This window comes from Oncorhynchus masou, chromosome 22 (assembly GCF_036934945.1).
Source record: "Oncorhynchus masou masou isolate Uvic2021 chromosome 22, UVic_Omas_1.1, whole genome shotgun sequence".
Lineage (NCBI taxonomy): Eukaryota > Metazoa > Chordata > Actinopteri > Salmoniformes > Salmonidae > Oncorhynchus > Oncorhynchus masou.
Genome location: NC_088233.1, coordinates 33,346,253 through 33,356,764, shown reverse-complemented (window position 1 = coordinate 33,356,764; position 10,512 = coordinate 33,346,253). Strand labels below are relative to the sequence as shown.

General features: G+C 40.6%; 1 protein-coding gene across 3 annotated transcripts; it reads left to right on the top strand.

The window, feature by feature from the left end:
• The first annotated feature begins 4,136 nt into the window (after positions 1–4,136).
• Positions 4,137–10,083, top strand: LOC135509360 (lysM and putative peptidoglycan-binding domain-containing protein 4-like). 3 transcript variants are annotated; one of them, XM_064929958.1, is made up of 3 exons: positions 4,137–4,258; positions 7,040–7,315; positions 8,018–10,083. In XM_064929958.1, exons 2-3 carry the CDS (start codon positions 7,049–7,051, stop codon positions 8,597–8,599), a joined length of 849 nt encoding a protein of 282 aa, XP_064786030.1. In that variant the 5' UTR covers positions 4,137–4,258; positions 7,040–7,048; the 3' UTR covers positions 8,600–10,083. The 3 variants fall into 3 exon arrangements, with proteins under 3 accessions (XP_064786030.1, XP_064786029.1, XP_064786031.1); XM_064929957.1 differs by having other exon boundaries at positions 7,037–7,315; XM_064929959.1 differs by lacking the exon at positions 4,137–4,258 and adding an exon at positions 4,269–4,500 and having other exon boundaries at positions 7,037–7,315.
• Positions 10,084–10,512: the final 429 nt, after the last annotated feature.

Sequence of the window (10,512 nt, the reverse complement as noted above, 5' to 3'; positions counted from 1 at the left end):
GGGGCTCCCGTCTGATTGGCGAAATAGAGGGCGCACTGGAGTAGGAAGCCACGGCATTTCTATGGAGTGCCGTAATACTTCTCCAGAAGGGACAGTTGGGCATCGCTGACCTGGGTGGACGGCTGGGTAGGCTAGGGGACTGGTTCCTTGTGACGACCCGTAGCAGGAGGCCCTCAGCGGGATGGAGAACCTCGCTAGTGGTGTCGAGGCGGTGGAGAACCTCCTTCCTGGTCATACCCAGTAGAGCCAGCTGGTCATGGTGTTAGTGGAGTAGATGACAGTGTTTCTTGACAGTCTGGAAGATGGTGAAATCTTCTGCTGCCATAATTTCTGAGGCCGTAATCTATAACATATACACAGGGAGTCAAGAAGCAGAGTTTAATAATGAAACTAAACAAAATAACAGACATGAAAAGCATACTGAATGATACTTACTGAGGGCTATATGAAGGGAGTGTAATCAGGGTGGTAATGAAGTCCAGGTGTGCTTAAAGATGGGGAGCAGGTGTGCTCAATGTGGGTTGCCAGGACCGGTGGTTAGAAGACGGCAAAATCGAGCGCTGGAGTGACACTTCAACAACATGCCTATACATTTAGGCTGTATTACATGAAATTTCAAAAAATATTAATCTAGAATACATCATATTGAAATGAAAAATGCCTTATTAGGCAATTCAGTCATTCTACTGTAGAGTGCCTTTGAATTCACTTGTAGAAACATGAGTTTGGAGTGAGCTATGCATGCCTTAGTTTAGCCTAGCAGATCCTCTTATATTCTCATTCCCTAATCACAGTCAACACACATATATTAAAGTAAAAACAATATAATGGAAAAAATGTATAACTAAGAAAATGATTGTTTCTGGAATTTAAAAAAGTTACAAGTGCATATACTGTAGGCCACATATGTCAGAGTCAAGGCCCGCACATCCGGCCAGAAGGTGGCCCTGGGATGATCTTGATTTATTATTAGAACCGGACCGCAGCAAGCCGGCAGCCCGCAGATCTTTTACACGAAATTTCCCACAATGCAACGGTGACGCACCGAGCAGTAGGCTGCTTCATTTCAATATTTATTGGCACAGCAGTCGAAGCATCACAGTAAAATTAACTTTCAGATACCCATCAAAAATGGCAAAACGGAAGGTGGACACTGAACCGGGGGTTTCAAACAAGGTGGGTGTCGGAGTATATGTTCACGGAGGTAGCTGGAAAACCTGTGTGTCTTCTGTGTGGAGAAAGTGTGGCGGTACTGAAAGAGTATAATCTGAGACAATTATGAAACGAAACACGCGGACAAAAACAAGAATATGGACATGGAACAAAGGCTACAAAAGGCAGAGGAATTAAAACGAGGCCTCAAATCTCGACAGGCTCTGTTCAAAAAGCCAAATCACAAGGCCAGGCTGCTGTCAAGGCCAGTTTTATTTTGGCAGAAGAGATCGCTAAATCAGCCCGGCCATTTACGGAGGGGGATTTCATCAAAAACTGCATGATTAAAGTTTGTGACGAAGTTTGCCCAGAAAAAAGGCAACTCTTTTTAAATGTGAGTCTGAGCAGAAACACCATTGCAGAGTGACCAGTTGTCCATCAATCTAAAAGAGCAGCTTGTGAAAAAGGGAAAAGATTTCATTGCATATTCCTTGGCTGTGGATGAGAGCACCGACATTTCTGACATTGCCCAGTTGTCAATTTTCATCCGCGGAGTGGACTCCAGCCTAAGCGTGACAGAGGAGTTTTTGGCTTTACGTCCTATGCATGGCACAACTACGGGGCATGATTTGTATGAAGAGGTGTCAAGATGTGTAAATGAGATGGAGCTGCCTTGGGAAAAACTCGTGGGTTTGACAACCGACGGAGCACCTGCGATGTGTGGACACAGGAGCGGACTGGTGGCGGAAGATACGGGAAAAGATGCAAGAGGAAAACGCGACAGGTGAGCTGACAGCTTATCATTGTATCATACACCAGGAAGCGTTGTGCGGTAAAGCCTTGAAAATGGAGCATGTAATGAGCATCATCACGCGCACAGTTAACTTTATCAGAGCCAAAGGTTTGAATCACCGCCAGTTCAAGGCATTTCTGACGGAGTTAGAAATGGAGCATGGTGATTTGCCTTATCACACAGAGGTGCGATGGCTAAGCCAGGGAAAGGTGCTTCAAAGATGTTTCGAGCTTCGTGAGGAGATTTGTCTGTTCTTGGACAGCAAAGGGAAAGACACAACACAACTCCGAGACGAAATGTTTCTGTGTGAAATGGCTTTTCTGTGTGACATTACGAGTCATCTGAATGCAATGAACTTGCAGCTGCAGGGTCGGGATCATGTCATCTCTGATATGTACAGTACAGTGAAGGCATTTAAAACCAAACTGACTCTGTGGGAGACGCAGATGCGGAAAGAAAATTTGAAGCTGCCAGACCATGAAAGAGAAGCTCTACCAGTGCGTTCCCGAGCGCACAGTTGGCTGATAAAATAGGTATGCTTGCCGCTGACTTTCGACGCCGATTTGCTGACTTTGAAGCACAAAAAAGCAGGTTGGAACTGCTCGGTAACCCATTTGCTGTTGACGTGGAAAGCTCACCACCAAACCTCCAAATGGAGTTGATTGACCTCCAATGCAATGATGCACTGAGGGCAAAATATGCGGCAGTGGGTGCTGCGGAGTTCGCCCGTTTCCTCCCCGACACAATGCCCCAGCTGCGCATCCAGGCTGCTCAAACGTTGTCTATGTTTGGCAGCACATACCTGTGTGAACAACTTTTTTCTTTGATGAACCTGAACAAAACATCACACAGAAGTCGACTTACTGCTGAACACCTCCACTCAATTCTGAGGATTTCCTCAGCTCAGAGCCTTACCCCGAACATTGATGAACTTGTGGAAAAGATGGGACACCACCAAGTATCACCCTCAACCTCAAACAAGTGAACATTACTGTGCAATCACATATTTAGAGTTTTTACTCAGTTCAAGTTTAAAAGTTAAAGTTTAATATTTGTTTTCACTGCATGTTACTTCTCCTTAAACAAAGTGTTGTTTTTGATTAATAGATTTTTGCACTTTATTTTATTGTATTTCAATCCAATTATATTTTAAAAATATTTCAGTTGAGTGGATGATAGAAAATTGCTATTATTGTTTTTTTCTTTGAAGTAAATTTAGCCCACTTTTGCTAAAATAGAAAATATAGGCTACTGATGGTGCCTTGAATACCGGTTTCTTTCATTTAATGTTCATGTTATGGGGATTTTTATATAAAGGAAATTTGTCTTTTGTGTCTGTTGAAAATTAAAGATTACTGACAGAGCCATAAGAAAATATTGCTTTATTTATCTGATCATATTGGAATATATTTGTTAGGTTTTCAGTAGGTTCAATTAGGTTCACTAGACTATATGCGTCATTTAAAAATTTTTCAATGAACATTCGAACAGTCCGGCCCTCGGCTTGTAGCTAAATTTTTTATTTGGCCCTCCGTCCATTTGACTTTGACACCCCTGCTGTAGGCCTACCTGATGATAGGCATCTGCTCTGTTTAAAAAAAATGGCTTTTTCTCTAATTCATTGATGATCAGATACTTCAGTTGTAACTGGTTCTGTTGTACTTTCTTTTTTTTTTACAGTTTATAGACAATTTTAGCACTTCCAAACTTAGACTATCCTCTTTTTCAACAATAGCCTGTATAGAAATTAAAACCTCTCCGGTGCTGCAGCATGCGCTCAGCACTACATAGAGGATTCAAATAATAAAAGCTTGATGATGAGTTGGTTATTTGATTCAGCTGTGTAGTGCTAGGGCGAAAAACCCGAAACGTGCACCCACAAGGGTGCCCCAGGACTGAGCTTGGGAAACCCTGAGTTGGTTTGTGGCTTCCTGTGCTTTATATTGGTGGCTTTACGTCATACATGCAGCATTCTGCTGAGATTTCCTTCCCAGATACATTTTCAAATATGTGTGGGCGTTGGCGCAGTATCTTCACCCTAATGGTCAACGTTGGTAAAATCTATTTTTTGATTGGTGCATATTTTTGTCTATATACCCTGCTACACTGCCACTGGGTTTGCGCACCACAGACCTAGGATCCGATTTCTTTACCCCCAAAATAAGGTTCTCCATAGAGGAATGTTCAAATATCTGATTCTGAATCAGTACCTCGATCCACAGGCATCATGGTTGTCTGAGCCGTGTGTCAGTTCTGGCAGCATTGTGGGAATTTGACATTATGGGAAAACTAGATGAGTTACTTTAAACCCGGGTGAGTTGCAAGCTCAAACCTTATTAACTTGGTAATATGGGTTCACGTATTTTGTCAATTTTATTTTAAGATTGATTAATAAACTAGAGTTTAACGTAAGCTCGAATGTTAGTTACGTCAGTGAGTGAAGGAAGCAAGCAAGCATGCAATGTCAAAAATATATTCGGCCGTTTAGCTAGCTGTTAACGGTACCACGTAGCTAAATAGCTTGCTGGTTATTTTGTTCGTCCTGTCGTTTTATGGTAGGTATAGTTAGTTAATTATCTCTTTTCATAGTTGAATGCCACTTTGTATGTCCTGTTGCTATATACTGTAGCTAGCTAGTCACATTCATAGCTAACGAGTCTAGACTAGTTGAGACTAGTATGAGGGCTGGCTGTTCATGGCCCCTCGTCTGATTAATCAGGCTGTTATACACAATTAATTGGTAGCTATATACAGCCTGACACTAATGCCTGTAAAATCGTGTAAATGTTCCTTACAAGACGATGTTGAATACAATTACATTTATACTCCTCTACCGGCTGTCTGTCCTTCAGCTGCTCGAAATTTGAGACAAAATATCCACAGGAAAGTATTCATTGTTTACCCGACTTTTCAGAGAGCCATTAAGTAATGTGGCTCAGTTCACACCGAGGTAAAGTTAGTTTTATATTGGATATTTATATAACTATTGAACCAATCATGTCATGACAATGAAAATTGTGTGTTCTGAATCAGGGGAGGATAGAGAACAATCAGATAGATAGACATCGGAATAAAAAAATGGAAAATTCGGAAATTTGTTGATTGTTCTCTATCCTCCCCAGATTCAGAATATACCATTTTCATTGTCATGGCATGCTTGGTTCAATATAACCAAATATCCAATGTAAAATTTGTTTTACTTTTGTACCTAACCATATACTTAGCAGCTCTCTACAAAGTAGGGTAAACAATACTTTCCAATTGATATTTTGTCTCAAATTTCAAGCAGCTGAAGGTCAAACTGCACAGACAACCGGTAGAGTAAGTTTAAATGTAATTTCATTCAACAACAGTAAGTAACATTTGCATGATTTTGCAGGCATTAGTGTCAGGCTGTATATACCAATTAATTGTGTAATATAGCCTGATTAATGAGACTACATCAGTGGCGGTCGGTGCCGTTTAAGACGAGGGAGGATACATTTATTTTTATGAGCATTGCCTTATTTCTATTACAGCATATTGGATGACTATCATTCATATTCCATTCACCCAGCTCAATGTAACATCGATAAGTTTAGGCTACTACATGATACTCCAATTTTCCCTATACCCGTCATGACGTTTCTACAACCTAGCCTATGAAGGAAAGTTTACAACATAGGTGCACAGGTCGAGAGAATTTTAAGAAATCAAAGTGACAGACAGTGACACATTCAATACCGCCTTGCACACTCTTGCCTGCATCTAGCTGATCTAGGGTGTAGTCATTAGTCCAACAATTGCAAATTAGAGTTTTTATTGGACAAATTCATGTATGTTTATCCCCGTTTCATTCCATTTGGTTCCGTTTAAGAAATGTTTTTCAACAGAATCGGTGGAATGAATACACCCCTGATCACACACACACAGTCCACTTTCATAGCAGCTTGATCACTTTGCTTGTTGTGTGTATATATATATATATCTACACGCTCTCCTCTCACTTTCTCTTTGCTTGTGGACAACACATCAGCTGTCTGTAACCAGGTGAAAAAACCTTTCCAAGCCAAACCTTCATATCATGACTGCTAACCTCTACACACAGCCTACATTGTTGTCACCTCATAGTCAACATAGCTACGAGAACTGATGCATTAGTCAACCCGCTACATTCATACACAGTCAGAAAGCAGTTTAGCGGGCCCCGGTGGCAAAAAATTAACACAACCAAAAGCTTACCTTGACTTGGAAGTTCCAGTGTTGGATAGCCATAGTCAGCTAGCACCCCTCTCTGTTTGAGCTGGGTGTTTAAGTAGGCTAAACTAGCTAGTTGCATTCAACTAGCTCAGTTAAAGTAATGTAAAAAAAAAAACAAGTACAACCAAATATATCTCTCTCTTGCTTCTCCTTAATTTTGGAAGAAATTAATTTGTTCAACTACTATCTCCCTTTGAGTCAACTACCACATTTTATGCACTGCGGTGGTAGCTAGCTGTAGCTTATGGTTTCAGTACTATATTCATTATCTGATAATTTAACTGGGTGGACAACATCTCAATTCATACTGGAAGAGCTCTAATAGGTTGGAGCTCGGAAGTTGTCATAATGACTAAGTCTATGAAAGGGGGTGAGAACCGTGAGCCTCCTAGGTTTTGTATTGAAGCAAATGTACCCAGAGGAGGACAGAAGCTATCTGTCCTCTGGCTAGACCATGGTGTTACCCTACAGAGTGCTGCTGAGGCTACTGTAGACCTTATTTGCACAACAGTGTGTTTTAATCAATTATTTGGTGACATGAATATATTTATATATGAATATATATATTTATATATATTTGGTGACATAATATAAATATTTATTGTTTTGTCTAAAATGTTTCACTATTTAAATTTTTATGAAATTTACTGAGGCGGATGGTTGTCCTTTCCTCCTCTGAGGAGCCTCCACTGGACTACGTGGTCCCTAGATGAGTTGACTAATTGGCTGTTCACTACTTACAGAAACAATGTCAGTGGTACTTTTTGTATTCAGTTTGCATAGCTAGCTACATATTATAAAACCCTTAGCTATCACACTTAACAATTGTGTGTATTTTCTGTCCACCTAAAGTAGCTTGTTGTGATGCGGAGAGGAGACCCTGTTCCCCGCGCCTTCCAGGCCCCAGTGGATGTCCATGCTAGTGTAGATGGCCAGGTGTACATGTTCAGGCGAGGCCAGCAGAATGACTCTGCTGGCTCTTCAGAGGAAGAAGAGTTCAATGTGATGGAGTTGAGGCCCCGGGGGTGGCAGGAGCTGGAACAGGACAGACGCGGTAGCCTCATGCTGCTGGAGAGGGATGTATTGGTTGGGGACAACCTCAACAAACTTGCTCTGCAATATGGCTGCAAGGTAAGTCCTGCAGCCCATGTATTTGCTGGCAGCAAACTGTACAGTGGTGGTGTAAAGTACAAATATTTAAAATAACTACTTTGGTCGTTTTGGGGGGGTATCTGTACTTGACTATTTATATTTTTGACTACTTTTACTTCACTACATTCCTGATGAAAATAAGGTACTTTTTACTCTATACCTTTTCCCTGACACCCAAAAGTACTTGTTATATTTTGAATGCTTAGCACGACAGGAAAATGGTCATATTCATGCACTTATCAAGAGAACCTCCCTGGTCATTCCTCCTGCCTCTGATCTGGTGGACTCACTCAACACACGGGCTTCGTTTGTAAATTATGTCTGAGTTTTAAAGTGTACCACTGGCTATCTGTAAATAAAATTAAAACAAGAAAATAATGGGTTCTGGTTTGCTTAATATAAGGAATTTGAAGTGATGTATACTTTACTTTTGATAGTTAAGTATTTTCAAAACCAAATACTTTTACTCAAGTAGTATTTTAATGGGTGACTTTCACTTTTATACTTGAGTAATTTTCTATGAAGGCATCTTTACTTTTACTCAAGCATGGCAGTTGGGTACTTTTCCCACCACTGCTCTACAGGACACTACGTCAAGCACTGTACATACATGTCTGCATAGGCTGCTGATACTGTGTATTCACATTATGCCAATATTGACACTTGTCTTCCTCTCGACAGGTGGCAGACATAAAGAGAGTGAACAACCTGATTCAGGAACAGGATATATTTGCTTTGAAATCAATCAAAATCCCTGTGAAGAAACACAGCTTATTGACTGAGGCTAACACAGAGCTAAAAGTGCCAGATCCAGGAACCTCAAATTCAGCCACACCACTGCCCCAGCCACAGGGCAAACTTACAGCCAGCTTCCCTGGTAGGCCACATCTACAGGAATACACCGACTACCTCAAGGAAGTGGACCATGACATTGAGAGACTGATCCAAACCACAAATGCACAGGATGAGGTTTTTTTAGAGGCTGCTGAAAGGCCACAAAAGTTGGGCTCCAGAGGCCAGCGCCCGACCAGCTATGGAGCAGACTGGGGCATCCAGTGGTGGAACGCTGTGGTGGCCATGCTCCTGATAGGCATTATCCTACCTGTCTTTTATGTTGTTTATATCAAAACTCAAGATACTGGAGTGCCTGCTGCTGTAGCTACCTCAAACAGCTCAGGGACAGGCCTCAGCACAGACAGCCCTCGGAGCACTTTTAGCAGCCTAGAGAGTGTGTCTCTCAGTCTGAACAAACCTAACACTTAATTGAGGGAAACAATGTCTATGGACTTCATGCTTAACTTTGGTCAACCAATGTTAGCCATAAGTACAATCACTTTGAATCCCAAAATAATGTTCTGCTTAAAGGTCATCAAAGTATTACCTTAATGAAGATGTGTTGCTGTGTAACATTTCTTTACACAAGCTTGAAGCTTTTACTTTAGTATGGATTTCTCTATGTGTTTTATCACGTATATTGGGCTTCATAGTTTCCAATTTTGTGTACCTTATTAGATGCGTGACTTATCCAGTCAATTGTTCTTTCTTGTTTGTGCTAATTATTTTTGAACGTATTTTAACACAAGTGGTTGCTTTGTGACATTACAGCTTCAATTGAATATGGATATTCAGTTTTGGACTTTCTTAGACAGTCTGAACTAATGGTACAAAATGTTTTATTTTTCTATGATAAGGATACAATGCCAACAGTGCCATTTACAGAGATGTGTATGAACTAACATGTTTTTATTTTGTTTTAATGCTTTATTAAGTGCAGTAAATGTCCTTTTAAAGGGATAATTGTGGATTTTTATCTACTTCCTCAGGGTCAGATGAACTTGTGGATACCATTTTAATGCATTTGCTTGCAGTGTTTTGGTAGTTTTGTGAATCAATGCTAACCAGCGTTAGCGCAATGCCTGGAAGTCTACTGTTCCCATAGACTTTCAGTTATTGCGCTAATGCTAGTTAGCAACTTCCTTCAAACTGCACGAAGATACAGTACATACAAATGTTATCCACAAATTTATCGGACTCTGGGGAAATAGATAAAGGGCCTCATTGCCAAACCCCCCGAACTATCCCTTTTAAACTAGGAATTAAAACTAAACCTGCATGCATAAAATGTCTAGGCTATGCGGTATGTTACACTGATGTAGGCCAGGCCTATCAGAAAGCAGAGCAGTCAAAGCTTTTTCAATACTGCTGCCATGGTCCGTTTCAATCAAGTGCTCTTACTCTATGTGCCAATCAGTTAATGTTACTCCTGGAAAAATATAGCCTGATATTCCTATTGCCTTCGATCCAAAACAAACAGTGAGAATAATGTGAATTAATTTATTACAGTAACAACTTTTATAAGTTAGCATTAGTGTTATTTTCCAAAGTTACATAAGTCTTTTGAGAATGTATGAACCATTCAAGAGGGCTAAAATTATGAATCATTTGAAACATGTTGGCAGTCTTTTATCAAACTGACCCTTTTCAGTATTTTCCCCATTACTTTTTAAATTGGTTAACAATTATTATTTGCAAGCATAGCCAACAGTATGTAAGGCACAGGACCAGTGAGCAGTGACACAATTAAACTATTTGTTGCAGGTCGAAGTTTTAACTGTTGAAGTTAGTTGTAACTGAGAAGTGTGTGTATATATGTGTGTGTGTGTGTGTGTATATATATATAACGCAACATGTAAAGTTTTGGTCCCATGTTTCATGAGCTGAAATAAAAAAATCCCAGAAATGTTCCAGACACACGAAAGCTTATGTCTCTAAAATGTTGTGCACAAATTTGTTTACATCCATGTTAGTGAGCATTTCTCCTTTGCCAAGATAATCCATCCCTCTGACAGTTGTGGTATATCAAGAAGCTGATTAAACACTGACTTGCCTAGTTAAATAAAATAAATAAAAACGGCATGATTTCACAGTTGCACCTTGTGCTGTGGACAATAAGGCCACACTAAAATGTGCAGTTTTGTCACACAAGAACACAGATGTCTCAAGTTGAGGGAGCATGCAATTGGCATGCTGACTGCAGGAATGTCCACCAAAGCTGTTGCTAGAGAATTTGGCATTAGTCCAACTGGTCTCAACCGCAGACCACGTGTAAACCATGCCAGACCTGGACCTCCACATCTCCCTTCTTCACTTGCGAGATCGTCTGAGACCGGACAGCT